The following is a 27,830-nucleotide window of genomic DNA, read 5'->3' on the forward strand; positions in this document are numbered from 1 at the left end:
TACCTTTTTTTTAATCTACATAAGATTATAAACAATATAACCTTGCGCAAAGAACGTTCGAAAGATCATTTTTCGGTCGGTATGTATAAGGGTTGCAACTCTTTCGAGATCGAATCACATAAATTCGAGCGGGCTCTCAATTTCCCGAACGGTTTCGGGGGCTCATTGTATATTTCAATGAGCCGGGGAAGATTTATTAATGCGTGCAGCATCCTTTTTCCACGGTGTTGCGTTAAATCTCCCCGCCGCGGTTCCTTCCCGTTATGCGTTTCGTATTCATAGTCTGAGCGAAAATTGCTCCAAGAGCGCGGTAAAGTTTACGCGAGCCATAAACAATGTTCAACCCAGTTTTTCGATCTGCATTTAAATATGGCAAACCTCTCTATCTTCCTCTTATCGTCGATATTTCCTTATTACCCTGACACGATCATGCCAACGTCGCCTCGGCACACCGATCGCGCTTAAAACGGCTCCGAACGACGTCGGGGAGTAAAATAATATTACCGACCGAGCAAGTACCGCTTAACGATAAATCGTGCAACGAGAAATCCTGACCTGTCAAAATTATGTCAATATTTAAAATAGGGAAAGTTAGTCGTTCGCTTATAAATTGATCGAAAAACATTTATCATTCGTGCAATAGTATTTCATGCAACATCTACAGAAAACAATATAAAATTGTTCTTTTCCATTAAAACATTAAAATAATTATATTATTTTATTATTATTATTTTTTTTATTTTTATATTATTATTATTTTATTTTAGTCAAATATTGTATGCAGGTACAATTCTACGTTATTTTTATGAACAATTAATAAATAAATCGAACCTAAAAGTTGCAAGGATTAAGAAAAAGAATTAAACAATAAGAGAAACGAATCTAAATTAATTGAACTACGACTTCGAATTAAATATGCGCCCCTTCTGTTGGTAAATCAGGTGACTACCTGTTTCTAACCGGTTCTGCCACCTGTGTCAACGAGAGAAAGCCTGAAGCCCCGGCTTTTCGGCGAACTGCTGTACCCGCGCTGTCAAAATTATGATTATGCAAATAAAAAATAAACAATTGACTAATACAAATTTGTAACACGGAGGAGACGTTCGTTTAAGATTATTCGTCAAATTATTCGTCTTAATGCAGTTCCGATCGAGAGCTAAGTTTTCAGCGCTGTCTTGCTTCGAACCGAGCACATCGTTGCATTATGCTACGTAATCGTTTTATAAATTTACTGAAACACAATTGTTCTGTCCTCGTACCGGCCCTGCAGTCCAGCTTCGGTACAAGTAATGTAATTAATAAGGAAAAATCCTGTGGACAGATTCCCGTGGCTGTTGTAAGTACACGGCGCTATTTTCGGTCTTTTCGTTGCATTTTTAATGCAACAAAATGACGTAACAAATTTATAACCTACTTGCTGTTCCCCTTGTCGATAGCAGATATTTATTATTAATATATATTATATAATATTATATATTATTATTTATAATATATTATATATATTATTATATATTATATTATTATATTATACCATTATATATTATATTATTATATTATACCATTATATATTAATGACGGAAAATGTAGACTGCGCGTAGACCTTGTCGATAGCAGATATTTATTATTAATATATATTATATAATATTATTATATATTATTATATTATTATATATTATATTATTATATTATACCATTATATATTAATGACGGAAAATGTAGACTGCGCGTAGACTTTGTCGATAGCAGATATTTATTATTAATATATATTATATTTTATTATTTATAATATATTATATATATTATTATATTATACCGTTATATATTAATGGCGGAAAATGTAGACTGCGCGTAGACCTTTCGTTGTTAATCCTTTAATCCTTAGAAGAACTATCGGGTCCTCTATGACCCTATAAAGCTTCAAACGAATAATTATTGCACAGACATAGTATGTAATATTGCATAGTATGTAATGTTTATAATATTCCAAAGCAAAATCGATTTTCACTGGCAAATACAATACTTAACTGACCGCCCAAGATTTCTTAATAGCGAGCGCTATTTTACTCGCGAAACAAAAATTTCATTTTAATTGGATAATTTATCAATTTCTGCGATTATTATTTGAAAGAATATTTGTCAGTTTCCTGTTAATATAATACGGTCATTGAGAATCAATTCTCCCAACAGCGAGGTCCGGGTCTATTTTGATCCAAACTATCGAAATCATAATTGAATTGCTCTGATTTTAACGATGAAATTCAATGAATACAGTAAATTCTCCCTAATTGACGCTAAGATTGTGCACAAAAATCGACAATTTTGGAGGAGGAGACACGATTATTCGATTATTTCTAGTTTTTATAGCTGTTGACAATCGGAAACTATAATAATATATAATATATTAATCGTATCTCCTCTTCTCAAATTGTCCATTTTTGCGCGAAATCTGAGCGCGAATTAGGGAGAAATTATTGTAATAGAAATTTCCAGTACATTAAATCCTCCCGAATTGTTCCTCAGCTTATAAACAAAAATGGACGATTTGGGAAGAGGAGATACGATTATTCGAGCTTTGCAGCTCATTTTTATAGTTGTTAACAATTCGTAACTATAAAAAGGAGTCGCATATGAGTGTCAGTTAGGGAGACATTACTGTAGTTGTTGCGTTAAAAAGAACAGAGAGACAACGACTTGTTTATAAAATTATGAACGTTCAAGATTTTCATATTGAACGTTTCGATCGTAGGTTATATGCGGTTGCGGCTATCTAGACGGTACCGAAATTTCAGAAACGATCTCCGCGGTGGTACATTTGTCCCAGAAAAACCTGAAGCCGATATTCTACGCTCCAGAAATAGATATTTGCGAAGTCGTAGATCATTGTACTAAAGAAATCGATTCGGAGAGTTCGCCTAGAAATGGATTTGTCGAAGCCGCCAGATTGGCTAGATCGGATATCAAACCGTTGTGCAAATGCGAATCTTGCAGACACGGTGGGCTCGTCATTCCCGGAGGCTTTGGTGCTGCTAAACTACTGTTAGTAAAAAATAAACAACTAGTATGAATACTGGTCGATTAATACTACATTACTAGTGCGAGTCAATTTCACTCATTTATGATTTTATTGCTACATGTATAGAGAAACGTAAATAATTTTTTTTTAAACGTATGTTGGTTTTTAATAGAATTATGAAATGTATAGAACATATGTGTGTAAAAAATATTTAAAAAAAATTATTTAAGTTTTTCTATAGCAATATAGCAATAAAATCGTAAATGAGACAAACTCATAGAATGAGTACTATTATTATTAGTACTATTATTATTAGTACTATTATTATTAGTACAATTATTATTAGTACAATTATTATTAGTACTATTATTATTAGTATTATTAGTATTATTATTATTAGATTGCGGATTTCATATTTGTGTGATAAAAGTGCGTAGATAAAATTTTAAAAAGTAGAAAAATTGAGACTTTCAGAATATCGATATATTGTTCTCTAATTTGTTTTATCGTATAATTGCGTTATTGTATTTAATAGTTTCTTGATTGCATTTATAACAATATGTATCGATAAATTATTTTACTTTATTTTATTGTATTTTTTTATATTGCATTTTTAATAGTTCCTTGATTGCATTTATAACAATACATATATAGTATTTATAACAATATTTTAAGGTCAATCTCGTATTTGATATTATTTGCGAGCACAATAATATCTCACTAATTGACGTTCAGATTTTGCACAAAAATGGACAATTTGGGAAGAGGAGATACGACTATTCGAGCTTCGGCGGTTCGTTTTTATAGTTACCGATTGTCAGCCATTATAAAAACGAGCTGCAAGGCTCGAATAATCATATTTCCTGTTCCCAAATTGTCCATTTTTCTGCACAATTTCGGTGTCAATTAGGGAGACATCACTGTATACACCAGTACAGAGAAATCTAGAGAAAAGAGTTTCTCGAGCCTAATAACGAAGAAGGCTAGAAAAAGCGATTCTAAAATCATGATCTTGAACGCCGATACATACATCCATCAGTATTTTCACATGTCGTACATCTTCCCAAGGAGCGACTTCGCGAAGAAAGGCGCCGATTGCACCGTGCATCCAGATCTGGAAAAAGTCATCGAAGATTTCTCTTGCGACAAGAAACCGATCGGCGCGATTTGCATGGCGAGCGTTCTCGTTGCCAGAGTGCTGCAAGGCGTTAAAATCACGCTCGGCAAGAAATGTGAGTTAACGAACGAGTAAACTCGGCATCGATATCCTTTAACCCTTTCGCTACGGGCGGGTTCTCCGCCGCGGTACTTCCGCCGAACTGAACAAGCTGCTTAAATGTTTTCGAACGGAAAAATTTTTCTTCAAGGGTATTTATAAGGGTATTTATAAATAAAGGGTATTCCAGGATTATTTATGACGTCTTAGCATGCGCTCTTTAATTTACAGTATGAGAGGAAATAACATTATGCAATATAATGCATCTTATGGAGGACCACTATAGTGGCCCGTAGTACCTCAGTGGCATCTTATGGAGGGCCACTATAGTGGCCCGTAGTACCTCAGTGGCATCATATGGAAGGCCACTATAATGATCCGTAGTAGCGAAAGGGTTAAAATCACACATCGTTCGCAAGTATTCGATTGTCGGCTAACGATCGTTCGATTAGCGCCGCCCGAAGAGTGGCCGTACGCGGACGCCATCGAGAAAGCTAAAAGCATGGGTGCCAAAGTCGAGTTGAAAGACGTGAGAGGAGTCAGCAGAGACAAAAAGAACAATGTCTACAGTACACCGGCTTGGATGTACAAATGCGCGACTTACGGGGACATTCACTGCGGTATCGGAAAGTTAATCGGCATGATGAAGAAAAGTATTTATTAGAATAGCTTTAACCGCGCCGCGATTCGATCGTTGGTCGTTTATGCGTTTGCAGAAACCGTGCAGCCACGCAATCGTTAAAATTACATTCCGTCTATTTACACGAAATCTTGTTATCCGAGTAGATTCGACTCTCCTTCCCTCTCCTACAAGCTCCATTACGAATATTGGAATTCCTATAATTTATGGCTCGATCAAATCTGGAAAAACGAGCGAATAGAAATGTCAATAAAAACTAACAGAACCGTGGATATTTCTCAATTTAATGCAACTCTATTGATACAGGGGAAGTATCGCGTAACTCCAGATTCTCTGTGCGCGTATATTTATGCGAAGAAACGTTTTGCTGGAAGATTTACAATCTAATGACGACGCGTCGATTATTTTATATTTATGTACGCGTCAATCTGGTCTATATAAAAGTTCGTCGATTCTTAGATATGTACATGGTATCTCAAAATTACGGTACTTCCGGGAAATGCGGGGTTCCTGAGTTCATTTAAAGCAACTTTTTCCTCAGCGAGAATGCAATCAGTGGCGTAGTTTACGAGTTATTAACGAAAAACAGTGACCAATGAGAGGCGAGCGCGGCTGGCGCAGCACCGGTTGGCCGAGCCAACGATTGAACGAAGCGCAGTTCCGCTCATTGGCTCGGCCGCCTCGCGCCAACTGATCTCGCCTCTCATTGGTCAACGCTTTTCGTTAATAACTCGCGAACGGTGCCTCGTAGAACATTTTCGCTAAGGAAAAAGTTGCTTGAAATGACCTCAGCAATCCCTTACCTCCCGGAAACCCCATAATTTTGGGACACCCTGTAATTTACTTGACGTATGCTTCACTTACCTGCACCGTGCGCAGCGTTACATTGTAATCGTAGGTAAAGATCGTTCGTGGTATCGAGGTTTATGGAAAAATAACTTTATTTTCGATAGTAAACTGTGCTCCACGCAGCGGCGGACACAATCTTCGATGCTGCCTTTGCTCGTAATCTCTACTCGAAACGCTTAAACTAACCAACAACAACTGTAACAACAATATATAGCCCCGGCTCTCTCTCTCTCTCTCTCTCTCTCAAACGAAGAGATCTCTCGGTCTCTCTCTGTGGTCCGATCGTCTCGTCACCTTTCGGAACGTTTCGAAGCGAAATGGGAGAACACATTTATAGGGTATTCGTGCAGAGAAGTCTGTGAAATATACGTATGTTTAATTTACATGAACAATAATGAACAGTGTGCTGCTAATAAACGTTGGGCCGATAAACGATAGTTGACAGTCTCGATGAATCTCGAGGAGGAATTGGACCGATCTTACGTTTACAGCCTACCAACTAGAGACGGGAATGAGGATCCACGAAGGATAGAGTTACATGCTCAACGAATGAAGGGTTGGAACTGTTAGGCCGGTTCCGCTTTAGTTAAAACACTAAAGAAAACGCGAGGCAGAGCGACGGCAATTTATTTACAACATCGGCACGCGAATGGACGCTCTGCGAAATTTCCTCCGAGCTGTGGCGAATTATTATTCGGGGGGCCCCGTATCGGCACAAATTACACGCGTGCTTATACTATTTATATATGTATGTATATAACTATGTTGCATTTCATTATTGACACTAGAACTACGTCGAAATGAGAAATGAGATTTTGCAGTTCCCAGTTTTAGGGTAAATTCATTTTTCTGGACGAATTTTGCGACGAGAAACAATCGTGCAGCGTCCGAATAATTGCGGATTTCTTATTCATTTAGAATAATTTAGTGAGATCAATCTTCGAATCCCGTAGTTCCAGTGTCAACAAAATTGAAAGCTAGATAACAAATTATTGAATGCACTTATTTGTTACGTTCTTAACACTTCAGCTACCGAAAGCGCGTCAACCGTCGACCGCTTCTCGGAAATGCTAGCGCGAAACTAGTCATCCGTTCTCGCTTTTTCGCGTAATTTCGCAGAAATACAGCTTAAATAGAAATAGAAAGAAGAGTGGAATTGTACCACGAAATATTTCGTAAACGAATGAGTTTTCATTTTGAGAAACGTTCGACGGTTGATCAGCTCTTCCTCTATCCGCAAAGAATTGGATCATTCTCTTTCAAACGATAACCGAAGAAAAGGTTGTTCGAACTGTTTTCATCGGAAACAATAATTTATTAGATCGCGAGCGATAGATTTCGTTCAATTAGATAATCACTATTTTGATTTTTTGAAAGATCGAAAAATCTGTGATTTCGCAGAAATACAGCTTAAATAGAAATAGAAGAAAGAGTGAGATTGTACTACGAAATATTTCGTAAACGAATGAGTTTTCATTTTGAGAAACGTTCGACGGTTGATCAGCTCTTCCTCTATCCGCAAAGAATTGGATCATTCTCTTTCAAACGATAACCGAAGAAAAGGTTGTTCGAACTGTTTTCATCGGAAACAATAATTTATTAGATCGCGAGCGATAGATTTCGTTTAATTAAATAATCACCATTTTGATTTTTGGAAGATCGAAAAATCTGTGATTTCGCGAGAACTGTTCGATAACCGAGGGTAGGTAAAGTGTTAATTTGACCGTTTATCATGAAAGTGATGCAAGTCCATTTTTTTATAAAAAAAAGAATGAGATATCGCACAGTTTGTGATTAATTTAGGGTATCCTTTTTATTTATAATTAGAAAGAAAATGAACTTGCAGCGCTTTCAAAGTAAACGGTCCGATCCCAGGAAATATAAAATTCATCTTTATATCTCGGTGGGTCCCGCAAGTTTGTTTCCGCTTCGGGAGAATTTGCCGCTGTTATCGGGACGTGCGCGCGCGCGCGCGCCCTTTAGCAGCGCACGCCTTGGAACTCCGGTATCGTCGCGCACGAAACGATCACGTTAACGAGGAATCGCGTGCAGCAGGCGTGCGCAGCCTGCGAGACGGAGATTAACGTTAGTTTACGCTTGTGAGTCACTTGTGTCTGGCCAAGACTCGCTCTAGCATAACGAGAGTGCACACGCGATGCATTCGATCAATTTGAAATGTGTCCCTGAATATTGATTAACGAGTTTCTCATAATCTTCCGACATCGGGCCGGCGACGTTAAAATGCGATAATTAATCGATCGGTAACAACGATACTGAAACCTTTCCTTCTATGACTAGGAATTTCGATTCGGCGTAATCGATCGTTTCGAATCTTTCGTGCGATCGGTGTCCTCCAATTACTGTTAATTCTCCCAAATTGACGCTCGGATTTTACAGTAAATTCTTCCAAATTGGCGCTCAGATTTTACAGTTAATTTTCCCAAATTGATGCTCAGATTTTACAGTAAATTCTCCTAAATTGACGCTCAGATTTTACAGTAAATTCTCCCAAATTGACCCTCAGATTTTACAGTAAATTCTTCCAAACTGACCCTCAGATTTTACAGTAAATTCTCCCAAATTGACGCTCAGATTTTACAGTAATTTCTCCTAAATTGACGCTCAGATTTTACAGTAAATTTTCCCAAACTGACGCTCAGATTTTACAGTTAATTTTCCCAAACTGACGCTCAGATTTTACAGTTGATTTTCCCAAACTGACGCTCAGATTTTACAGTAAATTCTCCCAAATTGACGCTCAGATTTTGCAGTAATTTCTCCTAAATTGACGCACAGATTATACAGAAAAATGGATACCTCGTTTTAATAATTGTTGAAATCGGTGACTATAAAAATGAGCCGCGAGGCTGAAATAATTATATCTCCTCTTCTTAAATTGTCCACTTTTCTGCACAATCCGAGCGTCAATTAGATATAGAATCTACTGTAATTAAAGAGCGTCCACCGTTTCTGTGACAATGTCCCATCCTATCTTAATCACCCGACATCCCCAGAATCCGAATACAATAAACTCTCCCTAATTGACGCTCAGATTATACAGAAAAATGGATACCTCGTTTTAATAATTGTTGACAATCGGCGACTATAAAAACGAGTCGCGAGGCTCGAAAAATCGTGTCTCCTCTTCCAAAATTGTCCATTTTTCTGCACAATTTGACCATCAATTAGATCGAATCTACTGTAATTAAAGAGCGTCCAACGTTTCTGTGACAATATCCCATCCTATCTTGATCACCGTCCTCCCCAGAAGAATCCGATTAACATCGTCCAATCAAAGCTTGCTCCGCGATCTCCAATTCCATCTCGTCCAATCCGCTACCAAAGAAGAAAAGTTTACCGACCGCGTTACCAATTCCGAAAGATCGCGGAAAGATCGCAGAACGATCGTCGTATCTGCTCGATCGAACCCAGCCCGAAGATTTCGTCGGCGTTCGCAAACGCGCGGACAGATTATCCGCGCGACGCGACGATTATCCGCGTCCGTCCGTTTCGCCCTCTCGCGTTCAGCTCCACCGATAATAGGACACGGCGCGACGCTTTCCAGACTTCGAAACTTCTGATCTTGTGGCCAGATTCCGCGTGTGTGGGAGAGATGATCCCGAGGTCCGCGTCCACACTACCACGCAACGCGAGTCCCGGTGGACGTTCAGCTGAGCGCCAGCAATGGCTCCACGCTCATGCGGGACCTCCTCGACTTGTCGTCCTCGTACTGCTTCATCTTCATCAGCTTCCACTTGCCTTTGCTCTGCTTTTTCCTCGGCACCTCCGTCGTCGTGGCCGCCTCCAGATTCTGCTGGCCCTCCTCCTCCAACATCTTCAGCGTCTCGATGATGTTCCTCGGCTCCGAGATCCGGCCGGTCTCGCTGCCGTTCTTGTTCGCGTACACCACCGACAAATGGGAGAAGCTCGACTTGGGCGGCGCGGTGATGTCGGCGAAGTCCCTGAAGTTCGCGAAGAAGTCGCCGCCGCGGATCGGTTGTGGTTTCGGGTTCCTGTAATAGTTCGCCCGACCGCGGTAATAAGGATTGTAGGCGGAATCGTCGGCCGGGTACTCGTCGTTCTCCTTCTCTTCGGGGTAGTAGGTGCCGCCGCGGATCACGCCGAAGTTCCCGGAGCCTAGCAGAGGGTGCTGAGCGTCCTTCGCGGTCGACGAAGCCGGCTGGTAGCCGCTGCGATCGCGCTGGAAGTAGCCCAAGAACCTGTTCGGTCTGTACCGTTGCTCCGAGAACGACAGTCTGTGATTCGCGAACAGCTCGGCGAACGAAGGGAAGAAGTTCTGGCTCTCCGTTTCCAAGCTTTTGTTCTCGAGATCCGACGCTTCCGTTTGGCCGGCGTTCGCCGTGTTCTCCGCATTCTGGTCCGCGATGCTCTTCGCCGCGGTGCTGCTCGCTGGTTTCTCCTTGTTTTCGAGCAACTCCGCAGCTGTATCGCGCGATGCTTTCTCCTGGCTTTCTATTTGTTTCCTCTCGTTTTCTTCGTCTTTGTTCTCGTGGTCCCCGCCGTCTGGCTCCATGTAGATGTCCGAATCGTCGCCGTCGTCGTATTCGTCGTCGACGCTCGACGCGGCTGCTACCGAGTCCTGGAACAGAGGGGACATGTCGAACGATTAGAAACTACGCTGCTTGTTGATACAACGAATTATAGTAACGTCTTCCTAACTGACGCTCAGATTGCGTACAACAGGGGTGTCAAGTATCAGGACGTAAACAATAATTTAACTTTATATATGTTTATTACAATGTACTAGTCAAAATAAAAATATTTGTTTCTTCATTAGATAATCACCATTTTGATTTTTTGGAAGATCGAAAAGTCTGCGATTTCGTAGAAATACAGCTTAACACGTTCCGTGCCACGTGTACCATCGATGGTACACGCTTGCATGTTTACTTAGTGAACTGAACAAATTGTTTACAAGAAATTTAGAACCGAAGAATCAATTTCCACCGCAAGAATGGGCGTTGATAAGTTTTTGTTACGTTGTTATGTGTACGAGAATTAATAATTGCACGTAATACATCAAGTTTTAGTAAAATATCAAAGTGTGAAGATTCGAGTAAAAAAAGCTCGGCACGGAACGTGTTAAATAGAAATAGAGGAAAGAGTGAAATCGTATCACGAAATATTTCCTAAACGAATGAATTTTCATTTTGAGAAACGTTCGACGGTTGATCAGCTTTTTCTCTATCCGCAAGGAATTGGATCATTCTCTTTTAAACGATAACCGAAGAAAAAGTTGTTCGAACTGTTTTCATCGTAAATAATAATTTATTAGATCGCGAGCGATAGATCTTTTCGTCATTTTCGTCTGTTTTGGTTTTACATTGTAGTTGGACTTAATTGCGTTCCGTTCATAGTCTCATATTTTTTTCAAACTATACTGGAAGATATAAGATATAATTAAGATTGTAATTAAGATTAAGATATAATTGGAAGATATAAGTGTTTCAGAGGATTTTGCAACGCTATTTTTTACTCTATATGCTTTTCCTAAGGACATCTTTCTGGTACAGTTTTCTTATATTTCTAAAAGTCATAGTAATGTCATTTTTATATTTATCATTTTTTTTATGCATCATTTTTCCGTTCATTCACAATAATTCGATCGTCCAGTGTACTTGAAAAATGTTGTTCTCTTAGCAATCGCTTTTTGAACTGGTGAAATGATTCTTTCTTCGGAGAACCGTTTAATAACAATAGCAATTTGATCCCCGAGCCAATAATAATCAAAATTTGCATCATCCAGCAATTTCTTGGAATTTATTACGTAGTTGAAAGAAGCGCTTTTCTGAAATAACACAGCTCTTCACGATCGTGATAATAAGTGAACCGCGTATCATTGTACAAAATAATAATTCTCAGTATCAATTGTAGCAGATCAGAATTAAATAAAAATTTCTTCTATCAGTAGCTCTAATGAATTACAAATAACGTAATTGATCTAATTTGGAATCCTATTGAAACTTGTAACTACGGTAAATTCTCCCCAATTGTCCCTCGGCTCGTGGACAAAAATGGACAATTCCGGAAGAGGAGATACGATCATTCGAGCCTCTCCTTTCTCCTCTTCCGAAATTGTCCAATCTTGTGCGCAATCTGAGCGCGAATTAAGGAGAAATTACCGTATTTCGCAATGATACCATTCTTACATCTCTTTGTAACTATGAATGCATCAAAATCATAAGTCTACCAATAAATCTCCGACAAATAAAGCATCGGCTCGAAGATATACAAGCTAATAAAACCGCTAACTAAACTAGAATCTCCGTGTGCACGACATAATAATAACAATTAACTCGGATAGATAAAGTCTAGCGCACAGCGTGAAATTCTTATATAATTGTAAATCCCGCGGATCTCCGACGACTATGAATAGAGCCGAACGAAACCGTCCGTGGTTTATCAGAGGCATCAGGATTGCGAAGGTTAAACAATAGTGGGCTTTCTAGACCGAAGAGATTGCTCTTCATTTTGTAACTACGGGCCGGCGCAATTTTTTTTCGTCATTTCAACGTTACCGTTTCTGTTTCTGTTTCCGTTTCGCCATCGACTTTCTCAGGTTTCTCGATGGTCACAATTTTGAAATAGTCCCGGCAACAGATGCGATTCCTTCAACGGGCTCGTTTCGAAACGGAGTCTGCGACATAGCTTGTTCCCAATTTTAAATGTTAGGTCAACCAGAAAGTGATTTCCATTTATCAAGCCCCGCACGATTCTCGGATGTAGTTCCACAAATTTTTGTGTTGCGACAAACGTGTTTATTTCGCTGCTACGAAATGAAAATTTGTCGTCGAACGTGCTCGCGAACGTCGAACACTATGGAATAATTTTCGAATATAATCGAATATAGTCGACTAAATCGAACTGCGCATCGCGTGCTCGATAAAACACGTGTACAGTAATGTCTCCCTAATTGACGCTGAGATTGCGCACGAAAATGGACAATTTGGGAAGAGGAGATGCGATTATTCGAGCTTTACAGTTTGTTTTTATAGCAACAAATAATATAATTATATATATTATATGGTATAATTATATAAATAATAATATAACAAATAATATAATTATATAAATAATAATATAACAAATAATATATAATAATATAGTTAACGATTATAGAAACGAGTTGCAAGGCTCGAATAATCGTGTCTCCTCTTCCCAAATTGTCCATTTCTGTGGACAATCTGAGCGTCAGTAAGGGAGACATTACTGTACTTTCGTCTAAAAAAGAAATTGATCTAGAAAGTTAACGCTAGATTTACGGAGCACAAAAAGCAGCTGTTTTATATTAGTTTATAAAAGTAACAATGATTATTCAGATTTTATTCTGATTTTTAACAAGCGTTATTTTAACATTTGCCGTGTGTAACATGCAAATTGAGTAAATAACTCACAAATGTATCTTTACGATAGCAATACAGTAATGTTTTCCTAATTGACGCTCAGATTGTGCACAAAAATGGACATTGAAAAATTCTGCGGTGAATCTCTATATTGAGATGAATAACTTAGATAATAATTGAGATAATATATTGATAAATAACTTGTAGAGTAAGTGTTGGCATTACTGCGCTCCTTCGATGAATAAATTAATAAAATATTTGGGGTGTCCGCAGTAATACCCACACTTACCCTATTACAGTAATATCTCCCTAATTGTCGCCGAAATTGTGCAAAAGAATAGACAGTTTGGGAAGAGGAGATACGATTATTCGAGCTTTGCAGCGCGTTTTTATGGTTGTTGACAATCGATAACTATAAAAAACGAGCCACGAGGCTCGAAAAATCGCATCTCCTCTTCCGAAATTGACCATTTTTGTGCACAATCTGAGCGTCAATTAGAGAAACATTACTATATTTCGAAGAAATAAAAATATAAGTATATGAATAGAAGTACCCTTTAATCCTATTACCGCCATCTTCGACATTTTTATATATATATTATATCTAATAATTATCTGATTATGTATATATATATATATTATAATATTTGAGCCGTTTATTTTGAAAGTGGCATAAGTCACTTTACCGTAATAAAAAGTGGTGATATTTTAATGTTTATACGAAATTATTTATACTGAGAAAAATATCAGTATCCTGAGATAAAAATTACAAATAAATCTTCTCGAAAGTTAGCATCGATATTTTTAAACGTGTTAAAACGCAAACCCTTAAATATCTCGACTTAAAAACAAAGTGACTTATGCCACTTTCAAAAAATAAACGGCTCAATGAAAAAATTAGCGATCCGTCATTTTGACGGGTTCCGTAAAGATCGATCGTTAAAGATCGAGTTTACGGCAAAACAGAATCCAAAGGAAAAGTTCGATTATCCGAACCCGACCGCACCGAGACCGTTCATTGTTCCGCAAGGCTTGTTAAACGACGCGCGGCGATAGAATAATGCGCGTGGACGTTCCTTTCGCGGAGCTCATTGACTGATCGCATAAAAGGCTAGGGGGGTCTACCTAGTAGGACAACTTCGCCGTGTCCTCGCCTTGACATTTAAGACATCTTCGTGTCGACGACCGGCTGCGAAACTCGTTATATGACTTCTATCATGCATATGACGCGCGCAACAGAGGCTGCTGCGCCTGTATCCATGCGGCGCGGTATTACGCGTGCACCGTTATCTGCTTAAGGAACGTGCACGTGCAGACGAGTGCAGCACTCGCGCGTCAATGTTAATGCAGGGGATAAACGTTGGATTCGGTTGCGACACGCCGGCAAACACGCCTAGCATTGTTACAAATATGTCGGGTCGGCGCGGACCGAGCTAGTCTATTCATCGAGAATTATATTGTTTTCCGACTAATTATTCGTTTTAGACAGCTGCTCGCTACATTTTGACACTTTAATCCAACGGCTTCGCTGCTATCGTCGAGGAACTTGCTTTAGTCGATTTCGAGCGTTTTATAAACGCGGTATAGTTTGACAGGATAGTTGACGTAATGCTTTTATAGTATTGTCGTCGAAAGTAATATTATATTATTATTAATAATAATATTAATATTATTATTAATATATTATATTATTATTATTAATATTATTATTAATAATATTAATATTATTAATTATATATATTATTAAAAGTAATATTACTAATTACGCTTTATGGTGCTCGATTGAAACTCCAAAATTTCAACTTCTGGAATAAATTAACTCTTTGGACTCGACTGGTGACTATGACTCGCCACTTGTCATTGTTATACAATGTTTCAAAATCATTTCAATATCGTCAAATTGTCCCCAAAGACGAAACAAAGCATTCGAAAAGTCTATAAAATATTTCCACCATTGAAAATCGTATCACCGATCTAAAGGTAACGAACAAATCGAAGTTAATCATCGTAGGAATAAACATACAGAGCTGCTTCCTTCGATAAAATTTGTATTGCAAATTACAAGTTACAAATTGCAAGTGGAACAGCGGACGTCTTGCAATCAAACGCACACGTGCTGTTGCGTATTCATTTCGTCCTTTGATCCTATAATCATTTGTAGTAGCGCGCATTTTTTTTTTCAGCCCACCCAAGAGTAACGACAGATTCGTATTTGGCATTCGATTATTGCTTATTTACAGGGAGGTGTAGTATGCGAAGTTCTACGATTGTATGGTAATTTCCACATTGCGCGCATGTAATAGTAGGTTGCGATAAGAATTCTTGCTTGCAATGGTAAGTGTGTCGGATTACATGTTCTGTATATAAATGTTTTTCGACACTGCAAATCATAGGCTAAAAATAATCGCCGCGGGTTCGACGGGCGTCCAATCGAATTGACAGATTCCGCGGTTTAAAATGAGCACGAGATCATAGTGTTGCGGCCATACTTTGTCGAAATATAGTCAGTTGAAATGAAGATATTTCTTTAGAAATAAATATTAATACCGATTTATTTAAAATACAATTGTATTTCTTTTTTCAAAATTATACGATCTTGAGATTTATATACATATTTATACATTTACATATTTAAATATTTATATACATATATGTCTCTTTACAAAATTATATTATTCTTGTGCTGATTCAATTTCATCGTAAATAATTATCACCGAGAGTAATCAATTTAAAAAGATGCACCTCAGTTCTCTATATCGCTGTTCCTTTGTCAAAATATAGCCAGTTGAAAGAGAGATACTTCTTTAGAAATAAATATTAATACCGATCGATTGTAAAATACAATCGTATTTATTTTTACAAAATTATACGATCTTGAGATTTATATACATATTTAAATATTTATATACATACATGTCTCTTAACAAAATTATATTATTCTTGTGCTCCTTCAATTTCATTCTAAATACCGAGAGTAATCAATTTAAAAAAAATGCACCTCCGTTCTCTATATCGCATATTGTATTTCGCTGCCTCACTACGACTGTCTCACTTTCTAAAAACGATTACAGCCGAGAGATCAATTTCAAATTACAGCTGCTTGCAATATAGCCTAAAGTATAATTACAATCGAATAAAACAATTTTATTACCGACATTCTTGGAATCTTTAATCATGTTCTTCTGTGTCTGGTTAATTTCTCTTCTTCTTCTGAACGGATGCGATGCGCCGCGGTCTTGGCTCGCATTTCACGCGAATCCCGCATTTTTGCCACATTATCGATGGCACAGATGTCTTCCTACGGCGAAGGCAGACCGTCGGCGTCAATTTACGAGTGGAAACGAAAATTTATGCGCCATCGCGTTCTGTTACGTGCGGCGACGAAGCCAACCACGGCCGAAGAACCGGTGGTGTAAAGGTAACGCCGGCCAACGTTCGAGCCGATTTACGGATGTAGAAACGGTTGTAAATCAATGAGGCGCATAACATTTTCCGGCAAACGGACGTCGGAATTAATGTATTCGTGCGTTCTTTCGCGAATGACCCTATGGGAGAGTGTTGCCCGGAGATCCGCGCAGACAACGAGCAGCGTCCTCTGCTCTGCTAAACGAACGTGATGGATGAGTCGTCGCGCCGTGTAATAAGAGACGAGCACGATTCGGTCTCAACGATTCTGACCGTGATCACGATAACGGAAAATGTCGCCCGTAAATTATTCGCGCGCCGTCCTTCGGCCGATTTCAATTACCGCGTTTTCACCGTCCCGAGGAATTTCTCGTGCCAATTATGCTCGAATGGAAGTCCCGCGATGGTGGATCGATATCTGCCATCGTGACCGGACATCTACAGGGTGTCCCAAAAATGTCTCGCAATCCGAAAGTGGCGGGTTCCTCGGGTCATTCGAAGCAACTTTTTCCTTTACAAAAATTTTCTCCGAGGCATCGTTAACGAGTTATTAACGAAAAACAGTGACCAATGAGAGGCGAGCTCGACTGACGCGTGGCGACCGAGCCAATGAGCGGAACTGGGCTTAGCGCGCTGGTTGGCTGGGCCGCCTCGCGTCAGCCGTACTCGATTCTTATTGGTCACTGTTTTTCGTTGATAACTCGTTAACGGTGCCTCGGAGAACATTTTTGTAAAGGAAGAAGCTGCTTCGAATGATCCGAGGAACCCGCCATTTTCGGATTGCGAGACATTTTGGGACACACTGTATAATTCGCGGATATGATATAAATCGCGGGCTCGCCGAGATTCCGAGTTCGAAAATATGATTCTTTTTTCACGTTTGAAATCGTCTGGAATTTTATTCGTCAACTTTTGTCAAGATATTCTTCGAGCCACGCCTTCTAGAGACACCAGTTTTCTGTAAACTTTAACGAAACGATCGAAAATTTAAATTATTTATTTTTGTGATTTTAAATTTATTATTTAGTTCGACAAAAATGGATATATTCGTCGAATACATTTGTAAAATAATCGGCGAAACATTTTTGGAGTTCGATTATATTACACGTAAACAATTATTATACAAATTATACAAATTATACAAATTATACAAATTATACAAATTATACAAATGTACAACAAATTATACAATTGTATAATTGTTTCCAGGAATGCTATCGATTTGTGTCGAAGAAACGAATTTTATACGCCCAACGTACGAATAAAAAAGCAAGAAAAAATATTTCCTTTCACTTTTCAAACGTGCATCCGCTGTTAATAAGAACGTCTTTAACCCCTTAACTTGTACGCTCGAGTTAATTCGAGCGCGCTAAACAGGCCAAACTGTGCACACTCGAGATAGTTCGAGCTGCGTTGTATTTTATGTTGCTATAATTTTTCACACTCGAATATAATCGAGAATCGAAAATAACAATGTGAAAGCAAAGAAAAAAAATCATTTTATTGATATTTATCATTTACATGATATATAAGCCTTTATGAAATATAGCCTTTTTCCATGGAACAAAAGCGCAGTATATCAAAATTCTCCACCAAAAATTGATCTTTTTGGCCGGTTTTTTTTTTAAAAAACTGTGCGTTAAGGGGTTAATCGAACATTACGATATTTAAAGCAAAATCGTTTTCATATTAAACACCTTTACCCGGCTGTTACAAATTGAACGTAACGCAGGATCAAAACTCACTATCAAATCACAATTAATTGGCCCCGCTTCTAAAATGCCCCAAAGGAGTTTCCTTACTTCTAATCGCGACGTTTATTCGCCTAATCATCGTGGAAAGGCAACGAAGTAACGAGTGAAAGGGTCTGTTCGCTCGCGAACGAGATCAAAATCACGACAAATCTCCCGGCAAATCTTTTCCAGACGGAGCGTGATGCAGGACACGAGAAGATGGATCATGAGCAACGGCAGATCGCAGAAGTAAAGAAAAGGTGCTGTTATTAGCGCGCGATTACAGAACGCAAATTAATCTTGCGGCGTGCTCGCGCAAGCCGTGGAACGCGCGCGCCGATGATTATTATATTAACTCAACATTTGTATGCAGGGAAATCCAATTAGCTGCGCGCGGCGCACTATTCTCCCCTACCGGCGTATAAATTATATCTGTATTAAGGACAATCAGTCTACCGACCTGCTGGATATGTAGGGTAGACGATATACGGCGGACATATACGTGGAGCGAAATAATAATGCTTCGCGAAACGCCGAGGCATTATTACAAACGATGGACGCGAAAGTGGCCAGCGAATCCTCGGGCGAAGTGTACTAAGACTCTTCGAATTATCGTGGGATATCGGCCTATTCCATAATACATTAGTTCTGACACGCATCGAGACTGTCATCGTACCGTAACAATGATTAATAGCCGGCCAATCAATTTTTCGAACCGCTAAAAATGTACGCGTCTCTTCTGACAATCGGATCGGCGCGACGTCGATTATACAATGCACGCGGTTTTAAGCAGTTGCTATGTACAGTTACCGCTGTTCTCGAATAATATAATTGGAGATAATTTAATAATAATGTAATATTAGTCATCTCTATATTGCTAATAGATGGATTATTGGATGATATATTAATAATCTCTATGTAATATTAATAATCTCTATATCTCTAATAGATTATTGGATGATATATTAATAATCTAATAATAATCTCTGAAAATAAATTTGAGCGTACGCGAAATTAATTTGAACGATGCACTGCTAATTAATTTTTTCGATGCTGAACACGTATGTATCTTTTTTTTATCTTCTTTAGTCTCGTAACGGGAGACCAAATGATACCGTTGTGTAAATATTTCTTCTTATTATAAATAATTTCGTTCCTTGATAATAATTTTCGTTCCTTTTTTGGGAAAACTGGAGATCAAATGATAGTGTTGTGTAAATATTTCTTCTTCTTATAAATAATTTCGTTCCTTCATAATAATTTTCGTTCCTTTTTTGGTAAAACTGAAGATCAAATGATAATGTTGTGTAAATATTTCTTCTTATTATAAATAATTTCGTTCCTTGATAATAATTTTCGTTCCTTTTTTGGGAAAACTGGAGATCAAATGATAGTGTTATGTAAATATTTCTTCTTATTATAAATAATTTCGTTCCTCAATAATAATTTTCGTTCCTTTTTTGGTAAAACGGGAAACCAATTGGTACAATATTGCGTAAATCTTTCTTTTTATCACAAATAATTTCGTTCCTAAACAGTGCGAAATCTCTCGGCCGTCTTCGAACGTGTCGCAATGCTTGTCTTAAATACGCAAAATTATGATTACAAGATAAGTGGACGAATTAACGTGAGAAATGAAAGTGCACGTTTTAAAGTGTACGGGGTCAACGGTACTTTATAACGCTACCGTGTATTATTGGCCGCTTCTTTAAGCTTGCCACGTGAAAAATAGAGACCGCGTTCGAACTCTGCGCGGACGCGTTAATAACGTTTCGATCCTATCGCGCCTAATGATAATTGCATACGCGACGGTTTAGAACATTACGTGGCACGTTACTTCATCATCTTCGAAAACGATTCTTTCGATGCCGATTTTTCTCCGAGCACGGCGAGACGCGATGCAGCTTTACTCTTACTTTACTTTGACAGGAAACCATTACGCCGGAATAACCGAAACCGTGTCTGGTGCGTTACATAAAGAGTTAATGAGCTCGTTTTTAATAGACGTTATTATCTTCTTTCATAATGAACGTCTCTTTAAATAAGACGATAGAAAAAGGTCGATGCACCGAGCGACGGGAACGATAAACAATATGGTCGCACCGCAGGCACGAAACAGTTCCTAAGAAAGTATAGTCATTTCAGTACACACTGACCGTGTACTTGCAATATTAATTCCAGAACGCAGATTTTTATGTAAAATGCGATTGTTACGGCTAGGGATCGTAAAACCGGAGACAATGCGATTTTTCGAGAGCGAATAAAATTCTTTCGACGATCTGCCATAATTCTGAGAATCTTAAAATAGCCTTAAATGCATAAAAATCAACGTCTTTTAACTTATGACTTTCCGAAACGATACGAATCTTGTTTTAAATATTGCGTGAAATCATTCTGCATAATTTGTCATCGGTTAAAGTAACTTTTAATCGCGTTATTTTAATTTATATTAAAATATTAAATATATAATTTCAATTAATATATTATTATAATGTTATATAATATAAATATATTATAGTATATATAATTAAATATGTTATTATATTTAAATAAATTGACATGGAGTCGTAGAATCCACAGTTCCATTAGAATAATAAGGAAATCGGCGAGGTTATGTCGCTGATAATATATAATATAAATATATTATAGTGTATATAATTAAATACATTATTATATTTAAACAAATTGATATGGAGTCGTAGAATCCACAGTTCCATTAGAATAATAAGGAAATCGGCGAGGTTATGTCGCTGATAATATATAATATAAATATATTATAGTGTATATAATTAAATATATTATTATATTTAAACAAATTGATATGGAGTCGTAGAATCCACAGTTCCATTAGAATAATAAGGAAATCGGCGAGGTTATGTCGCTAATAATATATAATATAAATATATTATAGTATATATAATTAAATATATTATTATATTTAAATAAATTGACATGAATTCGTGGAATCCACAGTTCCATTAGAATAATAAGGAAATCGGCGAGGTTATGTCGCCCGATACAATTTTTTGCTTTATTTGCTACGAATAAAATTTCTATCGCTGTTGGAGAGCTGATTAAAAAAAAATTGAAAGCAAGATATTAACTGCATCGTTAGAGATAAATAGCTCCCGACAATATCTGCGCCAGGCAAAAATTACTTTTACGATCGCTGGGTAATAAACTGTTTTCCTACGATATGTCCGTACAATAATAATAAGAACAATAACAGTGCACGCAACAATTCCTCTCACCGGTTTAGTACCCGCGGAGAATGTAAACACATTTTACAATTTAGCCCACTGAAAATAATAATACAGTTCCCTGTTCCTTTCGGTATAAATCACGTACTGGACATTCTCGTTGCAAGGATAGACATTTAAGATCGGCACGCCATCGTTCATTCGGTTTTATTCATTTTGTCCTGCTTACCTCGTGTTGAACAGCATCCGCCGGCACCGGTGCACCATCTGAAACAACGAACACAGATCTCTTTAGTCGGAGAATCGACGTCATCGATTTTTTGCAAGACGCAATAACTCAAAATATTTATACTTAAAATACCAGGCACTGCTTTTAAAACGCAATAACTTTTTTAAAACTGGACTGAGTGACTTGAATTTGTTTTAGATGATAGCGGAACGTGAACCAAAATGCTTATACACAATAAATAAATGCTTGTATTCATAACAAATACAATAAATAAGTACCTACACACATAACGTAAATGCTTTGTTAAAATTTTGCTATTACTTGGAATAACAAAAAAGAAAAAAGAAAAAACTCTTGTCTTTTTAACTTTTTTAACTTGTCATCCCGAGTAATAGCAAAATTAAGAAAAGGGAATTTTAATCATCGTCTAGCAGACTAATCCCTTTATCACCTAAAAAAACAATTCAAATCATTCAGTCCAGTTTTTAAAAAGTTTTTACGTTTAAAAAGGTGTACTCTCAATTTTGTGAGTAATTATACATCGGTTTTAACGCAATTTTTGATTAGCTTAAATTTCGTGCCGAATTGATTCGAAATATTATAAAACTAAATACTGTTCTTGATTTTTAGACTGCGGTTTTTTATACATTTATAGTACTTGGTGTACTCTCAATTTTGTGAGTAATTATACATCGATTTTAACGCAATTTTTTATTAGCTTAAATTTCGTACCGAATTGATTCGAAATATTATAAAACTAATTACTGTTCTTGATTTTTAGACCGCGGTTTTTTATACATTTATAATATTTGTTGTACTCTCAATTTTGTGAGTAATTATACATCGATTTTAACGCAATTTTTGATTAGCTTAAATTTCGTACAGAACTGATTCGAAATATTATAAAAATGAATACTGTTCTTGATTTTTAGACTGCGGTTTTTTATACATTTATAGTACTTGGTGTACTCTCAATTTTGTGAGTAATTATACATCGATTTTAACGCAATTTTTTATTAGCTTAAATTTCGTACCGAATTGATTCGAAATATTATAAAACTAATTACTGTTCTTGATTTTTAGACCGCGGTTTTTTATACATTTATAATATTTGTTGTACTCTCAATTTTGTGAGTAATTATACATCGATTTTAACGCAATTTTTGATTAGCTTAAATTTCGTACAGAACTGATTCGAAATATTATAAAAATGAATACTGTTCTTGATTTTTAGACCGCGGTTTTTTATACATTTATAGCACTTGGTGTACTCTCAATTTTGTGAGTAATTATAGATCGATTTTAACGCAATTTTTTATTAGCTTAAATTTCGTACCGAATTGATTCGAAATATTATAAAACTAATTACTGTTCTTGATTTTTAGACCGCGGTTTTTTATACATTTATAATATTTGTTGTACTCTCAATTTTGTGAGTAATTATACATCGATTTTAACGCAATTTTTGATTAGCTTAAATTTCGTACAGAACTGATTCGAAATATTATAAAAATGAATACTGTTCTTGATTTTTAGACCGCGGTTTTTTATACATTTATAGCACTTGGTGTACTCTCAATTTTGTGAGTAATTATAGATCGATTTTAACGCAATTTTTTATTAGCTTAAATTTCGTACCGAATTGATTCGAAATATTATAAAACTAATTACTGTTCTTGATTTTTAGACCGCGGTTTTTTATACATTTATAATATTTGTTGTACTCTCAATTTTGTGAGTAATTATACATCGATTTTAACGCAATTTTTGATTAGCTTAAATTTCGTACAGAACTGATTCGAAATATTATAAAAATGAATACTGTTCTTGATTTTTAGACCGCGGTTTTTTATACATTTATAGCACTTGGTGTACTCTCAATTTTGTGAGTAATTATAGATCGATTTTAACGCAATTTTTGATTAAGCTAAATTTCGTACAGAACTGATTCGAAATATTGTAAAAATGAATACTGTTCTTGATTTTTAGACTGCGGTTTTTTATACATTTATAGTACTCGAACATCTTCTAAATTCATTCTACTTTTCTATTAATTTTTTGTTTACACTTTTCTCCGTCTCTTTCGCACAAAGAATGTTCCACTTGGTAAATCGACTTTGTTCGTCGTCCAGCTGTTCATAAAACAGTCCACGGTTAAATCGAAACGAGTCTAAAGATCCGCGATCCAGTTATTTTATTCTTACCGCAAGGACACTGTTCGTCAATCGAGCAGATATTTCCTCTGATTTTATTCTTCATCAAACGGTTATGAAAATCGCAACTGGCAAGCATCGCCAGCCTAACTACAACATTATTCGCCGTTCGAATAATGCAAGTATCTATTAAACGAATTTACAATAATTTCTTGCACGTGCGTGTAATTTTCCAACAACTGTGCACGTCGCGAACCGCAATCCAGATAACCAGCCGCGATTATGCCTGCCATCGGCGCAATTGCACCGCGCTTTATTATTGTACGCAATACTATAAATTGCTCGCGTATTACCTCATCGTTCGTCCGACGCGACGCGAGACCATGCTTCGCGAATAAAAAAAGAAATAAAATAAAAATAACCGAAAGAAAAGAAGGAAACAGAAGAAAAAAGATAAGCGTGGGAAGAGATAAAACCGTTAAACCCGAGTCGCATGATTCTCGGAGGAATTCGAGGCATTGAAGTATCTGTTAATTAAGAAATTTATGATGTTCGTAATACGCATCGTATATTCTAATGATCCGTTGTTCATTGAGCAAGAGACAAACGGTAATTCACGTGTAATAGTGTCTTAATGTCTGTATAAACGTCAAACGCTCGAAACGATCGTGGTTTATTGAGCAAGAACGGAGCTCGGACATTTCCAGGATAACGTTCGATTCGAGTTATTTTATAGGTAAAAATATTTTAATTAGAATCGCAAGGACTCGGTGGGATTAGACCCGTCCGCTAATTACGAAACGCCGTGCGTTCGAAACTATCGCCGGCGTTTATTACGATAAAGAAAAGGCAGGCGTTTAAAGGTGATAATATCGGATTAAAACGTCGTTGAAAAAAATTCAATGTTCCTTCTTTTTTCTTTCCTTTTTTTTTCTTATTCCAGCTGCATCGAGCCGCTCGGAACGGGCGTGAATTAATTAACGTAATCTATCAGACTAGAAAGACAGCGGCGGTTCCCTATTGGAGCTGTCGGAGGAGAAAGTCAATTACCGCGATGACAGGCCGCAAACGTTTAGGCGGCGACATCATCGTGGATCTTTGAAGAACGTGTCTCAAAGTTAAAAGCGGTCGTGCGGTCGTCCCCTTGGTACCGCTGTCAAGTACAGTTTCCGAGACAAGGCGCATACGTACACGGTCGAGACTATTTCGAATTCGCCTCTCGCATTTTCTCCTCGCGATTCGCCGCCTTTTTACAGAGACAGAGAGAGAGAGAGAGAGAGAGAGAGAGAACGAGAGAGCGAGAGAGCGAGAGAGACCGAAAGGAAGCGAGAGAGAGAGAGCGCGAGAGAGAGACCAAGAGGAAGCGAGAGAGCGCGAGAGAGCGAGAGAGCGAGATAGCGGGAGAGCGAAAGAGAGCGCGAGAGAGCGCAGGAGAGCGGGAGAGAGTGGGAGAGAGAGAGATCGAAAAGAAGCGAGAGAGAGCAAGAGAGCGAGAGAGAGCGCGCGCGAGAGAGAGGCCGAGAGGAAGCGAGAGAGAGCGAGAGAGCGAGAGAGAACGAGAGAGCGAGAGAGAGAGAGAGTTCGCGAGCTTCGAAATTCAAGGCAAATTATTTTCGCTTCACGAGCCGATCTAATTACAATTTAATCATTTCTCCCAGAGATGTTCGGAGCTTGGAATCGAAACCGGCAGATCTGAGAATACTAAGACGCGATTCTTCCAGCCTCGCGACTCGTTTTTATAGAAACTCGGAGCAATCGGCGATTCGAAGGCAATTCAGAGGCCACCTGACACGATTCGAAGGCAATTCGTAGGCCACGTGACACGATTCGAAGGCAATTCGGAGGCCACATGCCACTATTCGAAGGCAATTCGGAGACCACATGACACGATTTGGAAGCAATTTGAAAGCAATTTGAAAGCAATTCGAAGACAATTCGGAGGCCTCATGACACGATTCGAAAGCAATTCGGAGGCCACATCACCATTCATTCGCGAAACAGACCATTTTGTGTCATCTTCCATCGAACCTTATGATCGACGTAGCAATAAATCTCATAAGCGTGAGACTAACACATGGAAATTCACAGCAACTCGAAATTTGATATTTCCGGGAGAAATTACGGTAGTTAAAGCTTTCACGTGATGCCGGAATATATAAATACCTGAATCCGTGACAAGAAGGATTTCTTGTTCGGTCTCATCGTCACGCTACGGCGACTATGATTTTTCCAGTGTTATCCTTCTTTTGGCATTGGAAGCTGCGAAAAAACGCGTTTAGAAAGGAACGCATCATGCAAGCGTTCGCCGTTCGAATTTATTATTCAACTCTAGGATGATAGACACTATCTTTAACCCTTTGCACTCGAGTGGTGACTCAGAGGCACCACTAAAATTTATTATATCTCGTTCCTAAGATAAATTTTATATCAACAAAGTACGAATCTAAAAAATTATTAAGAGTAACTGCTGTGCGAGTCCCAAGAGTCGATTTCATATGCATAGAATGCATTTTGTCGTATAAAATAAAAATACTATAAGTCAGACACATGATTTTATATTTACAGTTAAAATTGCTTCGAGTGCAAAAGGTTGAAATAAAGGGAAAGAATTAAATGTGCCTTCAGAAAATACCGTGACGGACAACACAAAATGGACAATTTAGGAAAAGCTTGTTTTGGGAAGATTTTTATAGCAATCAATATAGCAATTTATGACAATCGGTAACTACAAGAACGATTGTACAAGCTGATCGTCAATTAGGGAGAATTTACTATGCTTATAAATACATTTGGATGTAAATAATTTATTTACAGGAATCGGGGAGATCTCCCCGATTTAAATGCCGTCGATTGACGACCGAATTGATAATTAATGAAAAATTAAAAATGATTGCTTAATTCTATTAAGATTTGCAAGAGGTACCAATGCTAAAGAAGTAGTTGATGCCATATAAGTTTGCTTCATAATTTTTGTTTAATCGAATGAAATATTTTAATTTTATGCAATTTTTTGAGGTTTCTAGCGCGGTCGTGGAAGTGTTAAAATCGTTCTTTAAAATAAAGGGAAAGAAATAAATGCGCCTTCAGAAAATACCGTGACGGATGGCGTTTCAAGGCTTTTCTATGGTATGTGTATCGGCGATTCGAACGCGTCGATATTCTCCTTCGCTTTCGAAAGATGGGTTGCAGCCTGTTACAAACAACGTCCGCGCAAGAGAACAATCAGCGATGTCGAAAGCTATGTATTCTGTCCCCGTATCGTATGCACTTGAGTAATAAGGCACTGGTGACGCGTTACCTCCTCGGCTATGCGCAAGTAACTTCTCTTCTTCCACGGCGCGACGGTAGTCCCCGTCGTCGTCGTTCAATGATACCTTCCGAAGTCGACAACAATGAGGATCATCCCAATGGAAACGCGCGCCGGGCTCTCAACATTGTTTACACCATTGTTCCTCGGAATAAAACCGGAGACCAGGTTTTATCATTGTCCCCGGCCTCGGTTTACCGCAAATAAAAACCGACGCTCGGCGCGCTGCTATAACGACTTAATAAGACGCACACATACGTACGTATGTATGTATGGAAAGTTGCGTGACATTCGAGGATCATTGGCATTAAGGCTCTCTTGATTGTTCCGGGGAAAAAAGGATTTCCTCTGTAGTTTTTGCAGAATATTGTAGACGATGCGGTTTCTCTCGAAACAATTTTTTTCGTAAATATAGAACGAGACAATTTTTGTTTCGCATATGTCCTCGTTCACTCGTTTCATTCCCAGATCTCCGTAGCAGAAGAATCTAATTTATGTAAATTGGATTTATATAATTGAATAAATTTATTATTTAAATATATTATATTATATTTATATAAATATAATTATATATTTATATTATATTATATTATTATATTATATATTATTATTATAGATTATTATATTATTATTATTATTATATTATATTATTATATTATTATATAATTATATAATTATATATTTATATAAATATATTATATTATATAAATGCGACAGACTT

General features: G+C 37.6%; 2 protein-coding genes across 3 annotated transcripts in view; one reads left to right on the plus strand and one right to left on the minus strand.

The window, feature by feature from the left end:
- The first annotated feature begins 1,091 nt into the window (after positions 1-1,091).
- On the plus strand, positions 1,092-5,139 carry LOC117218579 (glutamine amidotransferase-like class 1 domain-containing protein 3, mitochondrial). The gene is made up of 4 exons (XM_033467084.2): positions 1,092-1,336; positions 2,747-3,036; positions 4,082-4,245; positions 4,682-5,139. The coding sequence occupies exons 1-4, from the start codon at positions 1,205-1,207 to the stop codon at positions 4,891-4,893; spliced, it is 798 nt and encodes a 265-aa protein (XP_033322975.2). The 5' UTR covers positions 1,092-1,204; the 3' UTR covers positions 4,894-5,139.
- Positions 5,140-5,792: 653 nt separating this feature from the next.
- Positions 5,793-27,830, minus strand: part of LOC117218612 (uncharacterized) — a 142,518-nt gene continuing 120,480 nt past the window's right edge. For both annotated transcript variants that reach the window (XM_033467142.2, XM_033467140.2), the window contains 2 exons: positions 21,650-21,687; positions 5,793-10,318 (listed from right to left, as the gene is read on the minus strand). In XM_033467142.2, coding sequence (XP_033323033.2) covers positions 9,386-10,318; positions 21,650-21,687 — 971 coding nt within the window. In that variant the 3' untranslated portion in view covers positions 5,793-9,385. The remainder of the gene's footprint in view (positions 10,319-21,649; positions 21,688-27,830) is intronic.

The sequence above is a fragment of the Megalopta genalis genome, chromosome 7 (genome assembly GCF_051020955.1).
Source record: "Megalopta genalis isolate 19385.01 chromosome 7, iyMegGena1_principal, whole genome shotgun sequence".
Taxonomy (NCBI): Eukaryota; Metazoa; Arthropoda; class Insecta; order Hymenoptera; family Halictidae; genus Megalopta; species Megalopta genalis.